Genomic DNA, 19,504 nt, shown 5'->3' on the forward strand with positions numbered 1-19,504 from the left:
AAGCCAGTCTTAGACAACTCGATCAGAAGGAATGTGCATGTCAGTGTCGCTCTTTCCTGCCTCTCCTCCTTTTGGACAAAGAGGTTTTTGTCCTTTACAGAGAGAGATTTTAGTGTTAAAAGCTGTATTTCTAAATTGTACAGCATTTTGGTGGCCACTTAAATGCCCTCCGCTTCCTTACCCAAGTTGATTCTTCACAATGCACAGTCGATAAAGCTATAATAACATAGCCTGTGAGGCTGTAACAACAACAACAACAACAACAAAAAGATGTTAAGTATTTGCTGTAACCATTTGGACTTGGGAAAAGAGGAATGGCAGGGCTTGAATTGCCTTGAAAATTTCAGTCCCATAGTTAGCTTTGTTCAGCGTAGGTATGTAGTCAGTTCAAGGGGGCAGCTGTGTTTCTTGATTTATATGTAACAATTTTCCCGTGTCTTCTGTATAGAAGCGTCGAGCTGAAAACAGCAAAAACGCAAACACTGAAAAGCTGAGAGCACCGGTTATCTGTGTCCTGGGGCATGTAGACACAGGCAAGACCAAAATTTTAGATAAGGTAAGATGCAGAATGTGAAGGTACCTCTCCTTGGGTGTGGGTTTTTTTTTTTTTTTTGGTTGAAAATAGAAAAGATTAAACTGTCCTCAAAGGGATTACTTTAAATGAACTCTTACATGTAAATATTTCTCATCTTTTTTTTTTTGCCTGTAGCTCCGCCATACTCACGTCCAGGACAGTGAAGCTGGTGGTATCACTCAGCAGATAGGTGCAACCAATGTGCCCCTTGAAGCTATTAACGAGCAAACTAAGATGGTGAAAAATGTAAGTTATAGCACAAAGGCTTCAAAAAAATATATAAACTGTGAACTAGTTATTAGTTAGGCCTTGTGAGGTATCCCTGCAAAGTCAGATGCCCTTCTCCCACCATCTCCAATATTGGTGTTGATTTAATTCTTGTAGTCAATAACTCTGTAAGCTGAGACTTTTGAAACTTACTGAGTATTTTACAGTTAAAAGACGTCACTTCTTACTGCTTGTGCTGAAATTGGTCCACTTCACAGGTGATGAATGTTACTGTTCCAGAAATAGTAACTGTTGTGTACTGCTAGTTGTGCATACTGAATTCTGCTTGTAGCAGCTGACTGAAAAACCTTGGCAGTGATGTTTGTTTCTAAGGGATGGAAATATTACTTGTAATTTAAGTTTAGTAATCCTAAAACTATTCAGCTAAGTGCTGAGGAAGTGTTTAATGAGGAAAGTTTGTCCAGAACGTTTGGCTGCTAGTGCAAGTAATTGTGAGCTTGCATCATTAGCTCTTGTAAAATCCTAACAGTGAAATCTCTCTTAATTCTCTATATTTTTTTAAACTTGTTTAATTTTACAAAAGTTTTATCCAGGCTTTTAAAAATGTGAAATCACTGGGAGGAGAAAACATTCACAACGAGGGTGATAAATCGTGCTAGCTTGAATGCATTTTGGGGGGTTTTTCTTTTTTTGTTCCCCTCTTGTAGGCTACTTTGTTTCACAGATCTTAACTAAGCTTATGGCTACTTGACATCTTGGAGATGTACTGTATCATGTTTTTTTTTCTGTTGAAATTTTTATGGTGGTGCTGGCTTTAAAGTATGTCTGTGCATTTTCTGAAGCAAGTGCTCTCCACGAGCTGCCAGCTCTTAAGTTTTTTCTTCTTGTATTATCTTGCCAAGATGACTAATATTTTGCAATGTTAGTTTGACAGAGAGAACATAAAAATTCCAGGAATGCTGATAATTGACACTCCAGGACACGAGTCTTTCAGGTAACGTTCATTCTCATGGTGTTGTATTTCCCAGAAGATGTCTGAAGCATCTACATGTATTTTTAACAAAGGATTAGATCTTTGCCTAGTCTGTTGTGTTTCTTCTCCCTGTATAAAAACTGAAGTAGAGGAGTAAGGGGTTTGCTTGCTTTGCAGGTGCTTCTTATATCTGGTTAATATCTGGTTAATTTCCTGTCTTCCTGCCAATTGAGACATGAGTATCTGCAAAAGCACGTAAATAATTTTTGTTAATGTAATTAGTGTAAGGGGAAAGATGGAGGCAGGAAGGTAGCTGAAGAAGAACAAGTGATCTAGGTATGCTGGCATGAAAAATTCAGACTCCTCTCCTAGTCTCCAGCTCAGTGTCCAGCTGATACAACTGAGTTCAGGACACAGTGAGACACCAATTGCACAAGTAAACTGATTCCTAGCAGAGTTCTCGTGCTGTCCAGGAATACAGGTGGCATACAGGCAAGATGCTAGATCAATTTTTAAGTTATAAATACGCTGTGCACAACTGTTCTCATTGAGGCAGTGTTCAGATGAAATCCCCAGACAGAAGGATTAAGACTTTAATGTTAGCCTTTAAAAGGATTGATGTACCAGGCCTTAGGGCACTTGATAATGTTCCAGTCAGTTCCTTGGCATCCTGTCACTTGCATCCCTTCTTCTAGCCGGGTTCTTTTCAGCACTGCAGGTGTCTAATCTTGGTGTTTGTCATAACGTTTAAGAATCTGTCTCATTCAGATCTCCTTCCTGTATTTCACAGTAACCCTCTCAATTCCCACTCAAAGCAATTCAGTGAATCTTAGCTTTCCTGCTGTTGTAGACTTTCTACAAGCTACAGGGAGAACTGTAATTTCTTCTTACTTTTGCTTACGTGTATTCAAATATATACCTCTAAATGGACTTCACAGTTAAGTGTTATTTCAGCGTTTCATTGATACATAGTAAAGAACTATTTCTGATGGGGAAAAGTAAGTATCTGATCCGCTTTAGCTTTTTATTCATCAGTGTAAGTTTGACATTGTATTTGGTGTTTTTCTTAAAGTTCTGTGGCTACATGATATTTTTTCTCTTTTAATACCACAGCAATTTAAGAAATAGAGGAAGCTCACTTTGTGACATTGCCATTCTCGTAGTTGACATTATGCATGGTTTGGAGCCACAGACAATTGAATCAATAAATCTATTGAAATCTAAGAAATGCCCCTTCATAGTAGCTCTCAACAAGGTAAGAAAGCTTTTCACTATGATGATACGTTTTGATATTGTAATAAAGTATTTTGAGTCAGTCTGACAGTTTCCTGTTGTCTTTCATGAACTTGAATTATTTGTGCAAAGACAGAAGTAGTGGCTCTTAGCCCCTTTCTGCTGCATTTTTGAAATCCTTGATGGTCAAACTGCTTTACAGGAGCTCTGCAGAGCAGCGTGACAGTTTGTCTCACAGTTCTTACTGATAAACTTCCATAACTTCAGTAGGTGTTTGAAAGTGAACTGAATATTAGTATTAAAGGTTGCTGGCACCAAGGAAGCTTTACCTCATTACTGAAAACAGCTGTGTTGGTGTTGTTTTAAAAAGCATGGATGGAGAGGTGATAAGGCCAGAGTTTAAATAATGAAAAGATCTTGAGGTTCATGTTATAGTCCAGTCATTTAAGTCATAATCCATTTTCTAAAGATTCAGTTCTAAGATGTAAAGCCAGTGCTAAGGTTTTTTGGACCTAAGACCAGTTTGCTTTCTGGGAAGTCTTCTGAAGTTATGTGTTTTGGACAGCCTCAACTATCTCTGTAGCAGTGTAGGAAAGGCTTCACATTCACCAGTAAGTTTTGAAAAGTCTTTGTAAAATGAGCACAGTCACTTTTCAAAGGGGAAAGAAAAACAGCCTCCTGTTTTTGTGTATGTAAAGCTGTACATGAGTCTCTTTCGTCTGAATGTTTTTTCTTAAATCTGACGGAAGTGATGTATATAAACTTCTTCCATATGAACCTAGACTATTGTAGTTTAATTTTTTAAAATATGAAGTAGTATTGCTGTCCTGAAATTGTGTCTGACATTGGGGAGATGCATAGAGAAATAATGCATTTGAAGCAAGTAGATTTGATAGTTAGACATCCAGTAGTGCCAGCTGATAAAGTATTCATCTCAAATTATGTGGCGTAAGCATAAAGTTGTCCTTCATGTTGCATAAGATGATGTATTACTGTGTTTTCAAGATTGATAGGTTATACGACTGGAAAAAAAGTCCAGATACAGATGTAGCTGTGACTTTAAAGAAGCAGAAAAAGAATACAAAAGATGAGTTTGAAGAGCGTGCAAAAGCTATCATAGTGGAATTTGCAAAACAGGTAGGTTGGAATATGCAAGTTTCTTCTGTTCATAGAAGTGGCGGTAAGGGTGGTGCTGTGGGTGTGCTGGTTTTGATCTCTTCTGACGCATTGGTGTTTGCTGCCCATAAACCAAACTTTGTTGTCAAATAGCAGCTCTTTGAACTGCTCCATCTTTGGAGTGCTAGTTTGGAGAAAAGTACCAGGTTATTGCTGTGCATGGTCGATGAAGTCATGAAGAGCAAATCAAGTTCTCTGTTCCTATTCTTACCCTCTTTGGGAATCGTGTGAGAGAGAATCCCATCTGTCCCTTGTTCCCTTGGACACTGGCGGGGCACGAGTCACATCGACTCTGGCAGCAGCTGTTGGTGGCATACGGTGGTGTCTAGCAGTTTCATGTGGTCATCAGCTTTGTAGAGTTATCCCGTACTGCATCCAAGTGTAGGTTGAAGCTACACGTTCTGTAATACGCTGCCAGTAACTGTGTTGGTTTTATTTAAAATTAAATTTGAGAATTGCAGTAGTGGTTGGCTGGAATTGAATGTTACCGTTAACTGTGTGTATATGGTGCGTGTGTGTGTGTATGTATCTGTTTTTCCCCAAGTAACTATTAATCCTGATTCCAGGGTTTGAATGCTGCCTTGTTTTATGAGAATAAGGATCCCCGCACTTTTGTTTCTCTTGTACCTACCTCTGCTCACACAGGGGATGGCATGGGAAGTCTGATAGCTCTTCTCGTTGAGCTAACGCAAACTATGCTGACCAAGAGATTGGCTGAATGTCAAGAACTGAGAGCTCAAGTCATGGAGGTAATTCAGCAGCTATTCTTTAAAATTCATTCAGAAATTTCTGTCCTCACCCCTTGCTCCCTTCCACTTTGCTTACAATTAAAAAGAACAAAGCGTTTAAGCAGAGAGTAACTTTCTTTCCCTCTTTCATTCAGGTTAAAGCACTGCCAGGCATGGGCACTACCATAGATGTTATTTTAATTAATGGACGCCTGAAAGAGGGAGACACCATTATTGTTCCTGGTGTAGAAGGTCCTATAGTGACTCAGATTAGAGGTCTTCTGCTACCTCCTCCTATGAAGGAGCTACGAGTTAAGGTATGGAAACTGGTTGCTGTACTGACATTTAGAGAGCATTTAGAACCAGAATAAAATCAAGTTTTGATACAACTGAGGATGTAGAGTTCACTAGTGGTATCTAAGGATGACTTGAAAGGGAAGGCAGTGCAATATGTAGTGTTGCAGTTTCATGTGTGTGCCTTCACAATAGGTGGGTCTGTTATAAAAATGGAAAAGTAAGAAGGAGATCCCGTGTGGTGCAGATGGAGATGTGTGCACTTGAAGGGATTCAAGCATGCTGCTAGGTGTGGAAAAAGAAGTATTCATCTTGCATAGAAATTAGAGTGTACTAATGCACTGACTTTGAAGTTAAAATATTATTAGAAAATAATTTTTCTATAAAAGCAAGCATATACATAGAATGAATCACAGAATGGCCTGGGTTGAAAAGGACCTCAAAGATCATCAAGTTTCAACCGCCTTGCTGAGTGCAGGATCGCCAACCACTAGACCAGGCTGCCCAGAGCCACGTCCAGCCTTGAAATATACAATTAAATAAAATAATACACAATTAAGTAAATCAATATACAATTAAATTAAAAAAAACAAACCAACAAAAACTGACCAAGTGAATTTCTAGGAGTAGCTGGTGAGGGGTGACGACCAGGACTTCTGCAGAATCTATACTGTTTTGTCCTGTTCAAGAGTTGTAGGGGGTTTTGCTGCCCTGGTTTTAATTGACTGCCAAATGTTCTCATCTGACACTGCTGTGGGGTAGGACAGTTGCCCTGGATTACCTGCAGTCTGATGTCCTGCTTTGGACTCTTTATTGACACTTCTGCTTTGGTTAAATCCTCTTTGTTGGAAACTTGAGTATGTTCTGCTTACTGTAGGATCGATGAAAGGCCATTGCTTCCCTTTATTCAAAGCAGAAGACATACTGGTCTGTGAAACTGTTGAGACTTAAGTCTCATGTGGGGTTAAACAGCAGAGTAACACATTACAAGTTCCCATGTCAACAAGATTGTCAGATGGTATGTGGTGATTTGATGGCAGATGGAGTAGTATAGGGTACCAACACCCAAGTGAAAGACGCTTAAGTTCAGCTTGTTCATGGGAAATTGTCCTTGAAAAAACGCCCCAGATATTGGGTGTGCAGGGATTAAGAATAGAGGCTTGCAGGAATTAAGTGTTTATTGAGAAAGTAACCTGCCTTGCAGCTTCAAGAAGTGAATGGGGAATCTCGTAAACAAAAGAAATGAAGAAACAAACCAGAAAACCCAGCTTTAGTTTGTTTAGCTGAGCCTCAGCATCTTCTCTTTACTTCCCCATGGGGCTGAATTTTGTGTTTTTGGTGAGCAGCTTCCTATCACCGCTTGCACTGTCCTCGTGTGCCCAAGTTGTTGCTCTTTTTCTCTGCCTTGGACAGTTCCCCTGCTGCTGCATGCCTTGCCTCCCCTGCCTGAACCCCAATAACAGTAATAAAAAAATCTAATGGGAGAGGAGTATGCCGATAAACGTGGATGTCAGGAATGTGAAGAAGAGGAAGTAACTGATAGGTGGTGAGATGATCCTTAAGGTCCCTTCCAACCCACGCTGTTCTGTGATTCTGTGGGAAGAGCTGGACTTCACTGCCATCCTGCCGGCTGCACTTGCTGGTAGCAAGTTCTTCAGCATCTCTTTACTACTACAAATACTACCTTGTATTGCTGTGTAGCATCTACGCGAACTCTTTCCTATTGCGTGTTCTCCTTTTCAGAACCAATATGAAAAGCACAAAGAGGTTGTTGCTGCTCAAGGTGTGAAGATTCTTGGGAAAGATTTGGAAAAAACGTTGGCTGGTTTGCCACTGCTTGTAGCTCATAAAGAGGATGAAGTCCCAGTCCTCAAGGTGAGATGGCTGATGTTGAAATGAGACACTTAAACTGGGGGGTGATTGAATTCTCTGGTGATGAAGCTCATTCAAAGATTGAGAGTTCAACGTGCAAGTAACTTGTTTTACTTGTTTTTTGGGTACGTTTGAAAAACTGTAATAATCACATGGACACAACGCTCTGCAGAGTCTTAAGTGTTGATGTTCTTGCTATCTTGATTCTCAGTTTTCCCTGATATTTTGCTGGGTTGTCTCTGCTTATGGAATAAGGATTGGAAACATATCATAGCACAGTTTGACTATGTTATTAATTACTGATTCAGCATCTGTAGTAATTCATGCATACATTTCAATGAAATCATGCTAGGCATATCTGCAAGTGGAGTATCTTAAACTATCAGAATTGGAAAGCTCATTTAAGACTTATGTAATAAACTTTTTTCAGCCACTTCGAAAGTTACAAAAGAAATGAATGCAGCTGTCTTAACTGAAATTCAGCTGAGATGCTCCTGCCCTTCCAAAGTGAAGAAGCTAGTTTAAAAAGAAGACCCACTGTGCCAATAGTGTATTTAAACACAGTTTTATTTCATCCTACTGTCTGTTTACCTTTGCCTCTTAAGGAAAGTTAATCTTTCTTTCAGGTCCCCCAATTACAGGCTGGGTAGATCAGAGTACGTATGTACAATGTACTTGTCATAGATGTGTGAGAGCTTAAATTAAAAGGTAACAACTGTTAATCTGTCAGAGGAAAAGAATGTTCAGACTTGAGAGGCACAGGCTCTTGAAAACAGGACTGTAACTTCTCTGAGAGCGACAAGCTGGCCCTTCTGCTCTGGTATCCTCCATGGTGTACCTAGGCCTTGCTGCTCATGGGGCATCCAGAATCCGTTTCAGCCAGTGGTTTTAGGGACCTCTGTCTTTGTTAATCTTCAATTGAGCAACCAAAGACAATGGCACACACTGTTTTGTGTGTCCATTCATCTTGCTGGTCACTGCGCTCGGTGGAACAGCATAGCCTGCAGAGAAGTGTCACTGGCTCCCAAGATGGGTATCTGCTTTGTGTTCTGTGGTCACCTCCTTTCAAAGTCCTCCAATACGGTTCGGTACAGGCTCTTCTCACCAAGCCGCGGTGCCTCACGGGGCTGTGTGTGACCTGTACTGCGAGGCTCCGAGTCGCTACCTGTCGGTATGGCTGTCGTGAACAGGAAGACTTTGTACCAAGACCAGCAATAGAACTAAACCTTGCTTTTCTTTCCAAAGGATGAACTAATACATGAACTGAAGCAAACACTGAATGCAATCAAGTTAGAAGAGAAAGGAGTTTATGTCCAGGCTTCTACTTTAGGGTCTTTGGAAGCGTTACTTGAATTTCTTAAAACGTCGGAAGTGCCAGTAAGTGCTCTCTGTGCTGTATCTGACGTTGTTTCTATGGTTGTGTTGTGGTGTTTTAGTCGATAACTGTTTCCTTTCAACTCAGAAAGGTCAGTGACTGATGTGTGTGCCTTTCCTCTTCAACAGTATGCAGGAATTAATATAGGTCCTGTCCATAAAAAAGACGTTATGAAGGCATCCGTTATGTTGGAGCACGACCCACAGTAAGCTAGCTCTTTACTTCACTGTGTTGATAAATGCATTGCGGTGTTTCGGGAAGCCTTCCTTCTCAGCTCTAGTTCTATGACCTGCCTGGTGAACTGCTCGACTTCTTTCTTTTGCAGATATGCAGTTATCCTGGCATTTGATGTGAGGATTGAACGTGATGCGCAGGAAATGGCTGATAGTTTAGGAGTGCGAATTTTTAGTGCTGAAATAATTTATCACCTATTTGATGCCTTCACAAAATATAGACAAGACTATAAAAAACAGAAACAAGAAGAGTTCAAGTAAGTAAAAGCAGTCTTATTCTGTATGCTTCCTAAGTAGCACAATCTCTTCATCTTTTTATTACTAAACGAAATTAAATTAAGCTCGTTGATTGCGAGCTATCACTTAGAAGTAGTTCTGATGGGAAGGAAGGAAAAGAGGAAGAAGAGACAAGAAGAAATGCAGTGTTCTTTCCCTCATGTACTTGGTTCTTTTTCCTATTTTGTGACAGATGGGAGCTGCACAGTTGAGAAAGCAAGCAGAAGGATTTGGGTTCTATTGTTTCATGTTTATGTAATTCCAGCGAACAGGGCTTGGTTCTGACTGCAATAACATGAGTAAGCCAACGTTTAAGGATTTATAGGGATCCAAAACTTAATTTTTGGAACCTGCGTCTCTAGCTGGTCCTCAGTAAAGCAGTATATTTTTAATCCAAATTTAAGATTGTGTAGCTCAGCATTTTAAAATACTTGTTCTCGAACAAAAGTTTTGAATTTCTTCAGTCACTGATGGATTGTGGTAACGCTTCTATTCTTGTGCTCCTCTGAGATTGTAATTGTTCTGCAATTATTGTTCCTTTGGTCATGGTCTTAGCCAATGCCTGAACCAGTCACAACAAAACCTGTGGCATCCCTGCCTGGTCATTGTCACCTTTAGTTCTTCAAGATGGAGTATTGAGTAGAATCAGCAGAGAATTTTCCTGCCTGATGCTTTGCCCAAGTGACACTGCTAGAATAAATGCCCAGGCTGCGTGAGAGAGGGCAGAACCGTGTGCTCTGGTCGCTGTTGCAGCATCTATTTCAAAACGCCTTTTCTTTGTTGTCTTGCAGGCATATAGCAGTATTTCCTTGCAAGATGAAAATACTCCCTCAGTTTATTTTCAACTCCCGTGACCCAATAGTGATGGGTGTGGTTGTGGAGGCAGGCCAGGTGAAGCAGGGGACTCCCATGTGTGTACCCAGCAAAAACGTGAGTAAGAGCCTCTTCCCAAGGATGCTTGATGGAGCTGGTAGTTGCTGGGATGATGCACCAGGAAACGTTTGCATGCACTTGCTTGTTGTGCAGAATTGTGTACATAGAATCAGCTAGGTTGGAAAAGACCTACAAGATCATCCAGTCCAACCATCCACCTACCACCAATAACCCCACTAAACCATGTCTCTCAACGCTATATCTAAATGTTTCTTGAATACCCCCAGGGACGGTGATTCAACCACCTCCCTGGGCAGCCCATTCCAGCGCCTGACCACTCTTTCAGAAAAGTAGTATTTCCTAATGTCCAGCCTAAACCTCCCCTGGCAGAACTTGAGGCCATTCCCCCTCGTCCTGTCACTAGTTTCAAGGGAGAAGAGGCTGACCCCCAGCTCACTACAACCTCCCTTCAGGTAGTTATAGAGAGCGATGAGGCCTCCCAGAGCCTCCTCTTCTCCAGACTGAACAATCCCAGCTCCCTCAGCCGCTCCTCATAAGGCCTGTGCTCCAGACCCCTCACCAGCTTCGTCGCTCCAGGGCCTCAATGTCTTTCTTGCAGTGAGGGGCCCATTCTGGCAGAGGAGATGAGATGCAGGGTTTTAGATCAGTGATTGCAATGATCAGCCATCACACTACTCTGCTGGAGGAGTCACATGCAAAGCGAGCGCTTTGTGACTTTCACGGCACCCTGCCAAGAAGCAAAGTGTAGCTGTGGCAGGCAGCCTCCCTCCTTCCCCATGCAGTTTTGATATCGTGATGCAAAGTAACAAGCAAAACTTCCGTTGCCGGTCGCTAATAAAGGGGGAACTCAAGTCTTGATGTTCTGAAGGATAACAAATAGATAAGGCAGATGAGCTGCAGGAGGGTTGGCACCGCTGCCCGTTTCCACGTGTGCTCACAGCGTGCTTTGCTTTGCAAGTTGTGAGGTGGCAGCTCTGATAGCTCCGTGTGAACAGCTAGCAGGAAGCGAGAGCGTCCGCGCACGGGTTTTGCCCATCTGTCTCACAGTCTCTTCCTTGCGTTACAGTTTGTTGACATTGGAATAGTTACAAGTATTGAAATAAACCACAAGCCAGTGGAGGTGGCAAAAAAAGGTCAAGAAGTCTGTGTTAAAATAGAACCTATTCCTGGTGAATCGCCGAAAATGTATGGACGGCATTTTGAAGCAACGGACATCCTCGTCAGCAAGGTAAAAGCCATCTGTATTTTCAGCGTATGATCTAGAGGTAACTTGAAGTGGAAATGTCGCATGTAGCCTGAAAAGCTGATACTAGCGACCCTCACTGGGGACCGAGAGCCACTTGGAATTGCTCGTGGATGGCTTCGTTTGACAGCGTTTCTCTGTAGCCTTGTTTCGACTTCTGTAGTAGTGCTGCTCGAAAGAGCCAAAGGAATGAGGTGCTGTAGCTAGAAGCACTGGGCAGCTCAGTGCATGGAGGGGGAAACTAGCAAGTGAGCTGTGTGCATACCTTTGTCTGTAGCTGCTGCTCACAGCAACGTCGCTGTCCCTGAGGGCAGGACAGCGTGACTGTGTTTGCCTCGGATGGAATTTGTGCACTGCTGGCAGTGCTGCCGCAGTCCAGGTAAGGGCAGCTGTGCAGGAGATAGTAGCCAACTGGGCTTAGTTAGCTTTCCTGTTGTGTAGGTGAGTGCCTTTCCCATAGGTTACTGTTCCCAGCATGTGAAAAGCTGCCTTTGTTTACGTGCCCCTCTTGTTTCTGACGGGCTTGTCTCGTGTGTTGCAGATCAGCCGTCAGTCCATCGACGCTCTGAAGGACTGGTTCAGGGACGAAATGCAGAAGTCTGACTGGCAGCTCATAGTGGAGCTGAAGAAAGTGTTTGAAATCATCTAGATAACTTTTTACAGCAACGGGAGGCAGGAATAGACTTGCTATTCCTGTTCTAAAAGTTACCAACAAAGTCATATACCGAAGACAGTGTTGGATATATGTTTGGGAGGAAAATATGTGGATAAAATGTTTTCCATGAGAAACCAAGAAATTTACACTGGTTTGACAGTGGTCAATTTACATGTTCCCACGGTTCCAATGTGCCTGTTCACCTTTCCCACCGCCCTTCCCACTACTGGCTGCTGTTTTAAAGTTTGCCCTTTCTTCTCTTCCACCTTCCTTCCGCCCTTTTTCCCCTCCTCTCTCCAAAATAAAGTAAAATAAATTGAATTTTTATTACAGAACTAAAGCTCTTTCACTTTTATACTGATGAGATCAGTACTGCAGTATTTGATTAACCAAGCTTCTGCAGACTTTGTGATTCTTGGGACATTTTTGATGTAAGAAGTACTTCTTTATTTATGCATACCTCTTTCCTCGACTCTCTTTTCCAACATTCTTCTGCTTTGTGCCTATAGACCTTTTTTTAACTAGACAACTAGGCGATTGGATCTTTCCGTATTTGCTTTGTGTGAAATGATGTAAAGCATAGTTGGCCGCCTTCTACTGCTTGTACAGTTCATGACAGTCGACCTGTAATCATTATAATGCAGAGCTGCAATAAAGGAGATGGACATACAGCTGCTTGTTTGACAGTTTGCTTCAATCAACAACACGTCCCTCACGGGCTGCAGGTCAGAACGACCAGAGGGTTGGGGGTGGGGGGAGGAGGTTGGATGTGGCAGCTCTGCAGCTGCTGCAAAATGATTGTCTGCACATGAAGTGCTGGCTTTGGGTGCTGCAACCTGTGGTCTGCAGATGATGCTGTTTTTGCAGGATGCTGTTACGGAACTCGTGAAATACCTTCGCTAAATGGCGTTAAGGGAGCAGCAAACTTGAGTCAAATATTTAGGGGTTTGAAGCAGGGCTCAATAAGGGAGAAGGAAAATAGCAGTTAAGTAATCCTCTCCTTTAGGAAGATGCGAGCTTCAAGTATGTCTTGAGCAGCACTCAAAGAATTGGAGCTGGGTACCTGAAACATAATTAGTGAAATACTTGCTTGAATTGCAGCATGTGCATTCCTCTCTGCGAACAACCAATTAGAGAAGTGGAACAGAAGTGCCTGTGACCACGTCCAGTTGGGTTTTCAGTACTCCCACTGGTCAGGACTCCAGAATGCCTCTGGAGTTTTAGCTGCAGGGGTGGGGGGTTGTGTTAAAAGGAATTTTTTTGTACTTGTTTTGTCACTTGATAGCAGAGAAGGGACTGTCTCCATTTTCCTTACTCCTCTCTTAGTGTTTGTATACATGGATGAGATTCCCCATCCTTCTCTGAGCTGAACAGTCCCAGCTCTCTAAGCCTTCCCTTGTATGAGATGCTTCATTCCCTTAATCACTTGGACTAGGTTGAGTACGTCCATGCCTATTGCGCAGACCCCAGAGCTGTCAGCTCTGGTCAGACCCTTTTAGTGATACCAGGTATGGGTCCCTTCCTGACAAGACTCCTGCTACTCAAACACCCTGTGTTGTTGCAGAGACAATTCATGTTACATGATGGGATGTGAAGAGGGGAATGTTGCTCTACTCAGAGTATGAGCAATTGGGAGCACTGATACAGACAGCACTCCACTCCGGCTTGCTTACTCTCTGGCATACAGGGCTTATTTTGGGTAACTGTAAAGATCTCTATTCTCCTTCATGAGCACATAGCTCCAGGGACAACTCCACTCCTGAATATGCAGAGCTCAGAGAGCAAATGTGCCTCAGCTACCTCACGTGCTGGGAGCGCTCAGGCAACGGGGGCTCCTTTTACTGAAGGATGAAGCAGAAGAGGAGATGGTGTTCTTCCCTTGGTCTAACATCAGTGGAGCCAGAAACAAGATGCAGCCAGATGGACATACAGCAGTCTCCTGCATGTGCTGAGACAGCATCACTGTGTGGGACTTCATGAAAGGAATCAAAGCTGCAGCATTGACAGAAGGGGTCAGCGATATTCAAACTGAAGCATGACAAAATAGAATCAGTACAAAAATATACATACAGTTCTTTATTAAACAACTGTAAACACTTCACTGTAAAAATCCATAAAACTTTATAAACAAACATTTTGTAAATAGATTCTATGCTACAATAAAAGAATTTTAACACAATTATTTACATGCAATACTGACAAATTTGGCACTTTCTGAAAAGAAATGTACAAAACACTTTGTTGTTTAAAAAGAAATTTGAAATTATAAAAACTCAGGGCATTACTATCATGCACTTTGCAAATACCTCACAAGCACTTATGGCACAGCTAGCAGAGAGCTCCAGGCTCTCAAGTTCCTCACTACAAGTTCAGATAACTTTTAATGTGCTTCCGTAAGTTTGCTGTAAAACTACCTGAACATTGTCAAGAATGAAGTCAAATGCCATATTCCAAACCGATTCCACAGATGACTGCATTAACCTGAAGGGAAGGAAGAGAAAAAAAAAGGGGTGAAAATTACCATCCCAGAACCAGCTCTTCTTACATTTACTTTTGGTCTTCAAATGGGAAAACAATTATCACAAAAATGATGAAAGAAGGGACCTTCCAACAACTTTACACTAAAAATGGCAAGTTGCACAGAAGTTTCTGCATCCTGATCTTTCTCAAACTAAGACACAGGCACTACACCTCTCTGCCAACAAATGCCAAGGGTAACTATGGCATTTTAATCATAGGTTTGAGGGACTCTATATTGTGTGTGCAGCTACGAGTGGAACCAAATCATGAGCACGCAGATAAGCGCAAGCTACCTCTATTGTTCAGCTGCTACTAAAAGCAAAGTAAAAAATACCCAAAGAAGACAGAGCCACTGTGTTCTCCCTCTCCCCCCCGCTTTCAGTCACCTCCTAGATGACTACTACAGGAGAGCAGAGCGCTCCTACACATACAGCTTTGGAGGATTTAATGTCAGTGTCACATGGACAATTGTGTATCCCTCACTCCCATGTCCCTTGTCCTGTGCTTGCTGCCAGGCTTTGGAGAGACACTGCCATCAGGGCACATCTCATGTACGGGGGCCAGCAATGGTATCTGGTTATAAACAATTCACAGTATTCAGCAAAACAGTTCACTGCAGATTTCTCATTTTCTAAGGCCTAAAGACATCCCATAACACAGAAGTTGTAGTCTTTTGGGCATGGTTGGATCTGTGAAATAAATGTTTTCATGATCTAAAAAACAGAAAGCTGAGCTACCAAGCAGGTCATAAATGGAAATTGGGCCTCCTGACTCGTGGGAGGAGTAGTAGCACAGTAACTGAGCACTAGGAATGGGTTTAATGGGGCTGGAGAGGTGAGGCAGGATCTGGACACGGAACTGAAGTCAGGTGAGATTTCAGGTAGCGGGATAAACGAATGAAAACAGGATGAAGAAAAGGGACAAGGACAACAAACGCTCTATAACCAAGTATTTTTTAAATGCTACTATTCATTTTTCACAAATTATCTGTTTTATCAGCCCAACTCCTTCTCTCTCCCCACTTTAATAACATTTAATAAAATTTAAACTTAAAATATTTACACTCAGCAATGAAATGCCTAATAGGCTTATGGCCTCACAAATACCTTGCGCAAAAGTGCTAACAAAAACGATTTAAGTGTCACAAATATTAACAACTAAGCTACCTTTTCATGTACTTAACAACCAGATCCAATTTTTCCAAGTCCTTTTCTTCTATTAGATCAGTACAATACTTCACAACCTGCAGAATGTCTTCTTCCATAGGATCTGTACAAGAATAATGAAAAGAATGGAGAGAACTTTTCTCAGAGTACACTCACAATACAACCATAGAATAATTAGAAAACACGAGGAAAAAACTGAGGCAGTGTTAGCTCTTCAGGTGCCAATCTGACAACTGCTGTGTTCCCGCACCTCCCCCCAGCACCAAAAGTTCTGCACATGAATGGACTGCAACACCCTGAAGCACCTCACTCCTTTTTTTTCTCCCCTCCTGTAAGCACAAATGACAGCCAAAGGGCAAGGGAGAAGGAAGAAGGGACTGAGATGGGAATGGCTCTCTCAGAACTCCTGAGGAAAATGGCAGTGCTCAGGATATGAAGACTCCTGCAGGTCGGATTTCCCAAGATATTACGGCATTGCTAATTGTGTGACACGATGTTGAAGTTTAAATCACAGTTTAACAACAGTGTTACACTTCTGCATGTTGTTCTAGAATTCATTCTGGCGGTTTGTTATGTGAAAAAAATCTGCATTCCTTTCCCTCTAAAACAGCAACATCATAAGCGGAATTCCCTCTTAAGAGCTTTCACCCCAAGGGCTGTACCATACCGGACAAAGTAAGACAAACCTCTCATACAAGTAACATCAAGGCATTACACAAGAACCTGACACACGGGCTGAAGAGAAGAGCAGGCAGATTGTCATGGTGCTAAACACAGAATAGAACAGGAGCTGGCAAAAATGACCAACAACCAAGTAGGAAGAATCACGTTACTGCAGGACTGCAAAGCATTAAGACTTCAAGATGACTGTGAAAAGTAACCAGCAAAAGGAACAGTGACGGAAGAAGGAAGAAAATACAAAAAGCTTGCTAAAAAAAAAAAAAAAAGTTTTCCCTGTGATGCAAACAACATCATCACTAGCACGAAATCTGTTACCTGAAATAGTTGTTATCCATTCTTTCAACAACGTCTTTACATCATTGAATTCAACAGCTCCAGCCAGGTTGGGTGCTTGGGGCCTGAAGGAACCAGACTGTTCACTCTGCACAGCTGATGGGTCTGAAGCATCTGAAGTCGACGGAACTGCTTCTAGCTGTTTGAAACATGTAAGTTGGTAACGCTCAGTCTGACAAATATGGTAACACCAAAGACACACGTACATTGTAATGATCTAGTGAAGAATCCAGTAGAGAAAACAACGGATGAACACGGACCAAATCTAAAGCAATGGACAAGGCTTTACTGAAAGCTGTCATTAGGGCTCAAATTACCTGAGGAGCCGTTCCCTCCTGTTTCAAGAAACCATCTATTAACTTCTGCGGGCTTCCAGATGTAGCCGGCATGTTTTTTGCAGGGCTACCCAGGAGTTTGTTTTTCAGAGGACTCTGAATCTTTTTTACAGGACTGATTGGATTTTTTTTCCTGATTTTCTTCTTATTTTTCGTTGTTGCATGCTTCGGTTGTAGACAAGGATTTTTTGATCCTGAAAAACACAGGAATAGTCAGTGACTGACGTATTTAAAATCAAATGCTTTTCCATTGAAAAGGAGACTCTGTCTTCCGTAAAAACTATGAATCAATTAGGTAAATATAACCTAGATAAAGTCACTTAACGTGCACCTGTCATTCCAGATATTGGCAACGCTCTAGGTATTTGAAAAGCACTGCCTAGACATTAGCATACTCAGGATATTCAACCATCCATAAGCCTTTTGATATCAAGCATTTCAGTGTTTGAATACGTGCAGCTAGTGAAATTTGCAGCCTACTGGACCAACTGATTCACCTTAGAGCCCTCTCCAAACCAGATACCTGCTAAGACTTCACTCCAGTGGGTACCAGCAGCAAAGAGCACCCCAAAGCGCTCTTATCTGCAGTGGTCTACTACCTGTGAAATCAAGTTTGTATTGTAATAACGCAGCATTTAATTGACAATGAACCCAGTGCCATTTCCAACCCATTTCATAACGAGCAAATTCACAGGGCATTTACCTTCTATCTTTCTACTGATTACATAAAGGAGACCCAGGTGACCAGCGCAGAGTAAAATCATCTCTCAGATATGGTGACGCGTATCAACTACTGCCCTGAAACATGTACTACTGCTATACAAACCAAGAGGATGCTAGTCGAAACGTACTTGTTTAGCTAGCTCAGTGCTGAAGATGCAGCGCTTTAAATCACGAGACATACCAAGTTGACATTCTATTCTGCAAACATATGGACATGGGTGGGTTTAGTGCCACAGTCCCAATGAATTGAATTAATTACCTGTTTAAGTAAAGCCAGGCATCTGTTTGCAAAATGAGGCCACAGCTGGTTGTAACTCACTATCAAAAATATAGAAATTTGATTTAACACGCTATCTTCCCAGAAGCTTTATTTACATTTACATTGTATTGAGGGTTGCATAAATCTTTTCAAGTATTAAACAACTCCTACACAAAAGCATTGTACAACTATATCTACTTACCAAAAGCGTTAGCAGGTTGCTGCTCTGGTTGCTTTTGCCTTTGATCATATGCATCCTTCAGCTCTGCTTGCAACTCAGCAGGCAGTGCAGCAAAAACCTCAGGGTCCACCTGAACAGTGACAGAAGGAAGATTCATTTGATTATTTCGCCAGTCATCAGCAATGTCTGCTTTCCTCTACATTACCCACATGAGAAAGGTATTTACATTTTATGCCAAGGAAAAATAGATGAGATGCAATGTATTTTACAGTGTATGTTTTCTTCTTGTACCTTAGCTTGTAAAAATCACAATATTTTCCTCTAAACGTTACATTTATTATAAAATTACTATTTATAGATGTGTAACACACTAACCATCAGAAATGATCAGAGGTGCTAACAACTTCTTTCCCCAAGATGCTCCACCTTTATTCACCTGCTATTAACAGTGCAGCCTAACTCAGAGAACAACGCCTTTGAACTGACAAACTCAAACCTCTGAACAACCAAACATTTGTTCTTCTCTTTGTTTTGATACTGCTACATACCTCAGATAAAACACCTTTGGGAACAGTCTCACTTCTTTAAGTGCAGCACAAGTCCAACTACTTTATATCTTGAACTAATGCAAAAGGTTTTCAGAAGTCCATCCCTCCATATACCGATAAGAACACAGTCCCTTGCCAATTAACTCCTAAGGCCTCAGTTCTTTCTTAAATATAAATTTATTCAATAAAAGTATGTTAGAAAGGTTAATGTTCACTGGTTAAACATGCAAGAGTCAGGAAAATACGGGATACTGGGCCTTCCATTAACTTTTTTTTTTGGTGTATGTACATTGCAACGGTTCCATTCCACGACTTAACAACTCCTTCAGGAGTAATGCAGTACAGGGAGATGAACACAATTCCGTTATTCCCCCCAGCCCTGCCCTCTGAAAGCATAGCATTCGCTATTCGTTGCCCTAACACATCCTTCACGTAGCTGTACATTTGTCCAGTGTGGAAAATGTCACTGCTTAATCAACACAGCAAATGGACACCAGTACTTTTCACGTGCTGTACAAGTTCTCCTACAAAGAACCTTTACCACGTTAAGGCAACGTAAGGAGGAGGTGCAGATCTGACACCAGCAGTTCGCCCCACTACTTACAAACGTCATTCACTTCTAAGCGTGGGCTTTGCTTTCCTGGAAGTGGCTGAACATCTGCCTGCCAGTAGGAAGTCGTGGATTAATTCCTTGTTTTGCTTTGCTGGTACGCACAATTTTTGTTTTACCTAGTAAACTGTCTTCATCTCAGCCCACAAGTTTTCTCCCTTGAGCAGGCAGGCAGCTGTGCGGTGCTGACCTGCCCACTAAGGTTACACCACCACAATACATCCCACAAATCTGTTGTACGCAGCCCATTTTGGAAATACACCTTTAAATTAAATGGCTGCTCTGCTAAGCTGGCACGCTTGGATCAAGTCACAGAGTCACAAATTACACTAGGAGACAGAGACAGGAAAATCAGTGCAACCAAACAAGCAAATTAGAGACTAACAAATTTTCA

The 19,504-nt window shown here is 41.8% G+C and overlaps 2 protein-coding genes across 10 annotated transcripts in view; one reads left to right on the forward strand and one right to left on the reverse strand.

Annotated features, from left to right (window-relative positions):
• The window catches only part of EIF5B (eukaryotic translation initiation factor 5B), a 32,823-nt gene extending 20,398 nt beyond the window's left edge, over positions 1-12,425 (forward strand). The window contains exons 11-24 of the mRNA XM_021413083.1: positions 449-556; positions 710-820; positions 1,729-1,796; positions 2,889-3,030; positions 4,014-4,145; positions 4,751-4,933; positions 5,068-5,229; positions 6,950-7,081; positions 8,324-8,455; positions 8,582-8,658; positions 8,779-8,943; positions 9,754-9,892; positions 10,923-11,084; positions 11,641-12,425. Coding sequence (XP_021268758.1) covers positions 449-556; positions 710-820; positions 1,729-1,796; positions 2,889-3,030; positions 4,014-4,145; positions 4,751-4,933; positions 5,068-5,229; positions 6,950-7,081; positions 8,324-8,455; positions 8,582-8,658; positions 8,779-8,943; positions 9,754-9,892; positions 10,923-11,084; positions 11,641-11,748 — 1,821 coding nt within the window. The 3' untranslated portion in view covers positions 11,749-12,425. The remainder of the gene's footprint in view (positions 1-448; positions 557-709; positions 821-1,728; positions 1,797-2,888; positions 3,031-4,013; positions 4,146-4,750; positions 4,934-5,067; positions 5,230-6,949; positions 7,082-8,323; positions 8,456-8,581; positions 8,659-8,778; positions 8,944-9,753; positions 9,893-10,922; positions 11,085-11,640) is intronic.
• Positions 13,803-19,504, reverse strand: part of REV1 (REV1, DNA directed polymerase) — a 51,724-nt gene continuing 46,022 nt past the window's right edge. For all 9 annotated transcript variants that reach the window (XM_021413030.1, XM_021413021.1, XM_021413003.1 and 6 more), the window contains 5 exons: positions 17,974-18,082; positions 16,772-16,983; positions 16,437-16,593; positions 15,441-15,543; positions 13,803-14,235 (listed from right to left, as the gene is read on the reverse strand). In XM_021413030.1, the coding sequence (XP_021268705.1) occupies positions 14,124-14,235; positions 15,441-15,543; positions 16,437-16,593; positions 16,772-16,983; positions 17,974-18,082 (693 nt within the window). In that variant the 3' untranslated portion in view covers positions 13,803-14,123. The remainder of the gene's footprint in view (positions 14,236-15,440; positions 15,544-16,436; positions 16,594-16,771; positions 16,984-17,973; positions 18,083-19,504) is intronic.

The sequence above is a fragment of the Numida meleagris genome, chromosome 1 (genome assembly GCF_002078875.1).
Source record: "Numida meleagris isolate 19003 breed g44 Domestic line chromosome 1, NumMel1.0, whole genome shotgun sequence".
Taxonomy (NCBI): domain Eukaryota; kingdom Metazoa; phylum Chordata; class Aves; order Galliformes; family Numididae; genus Numida; species Numida meleagris.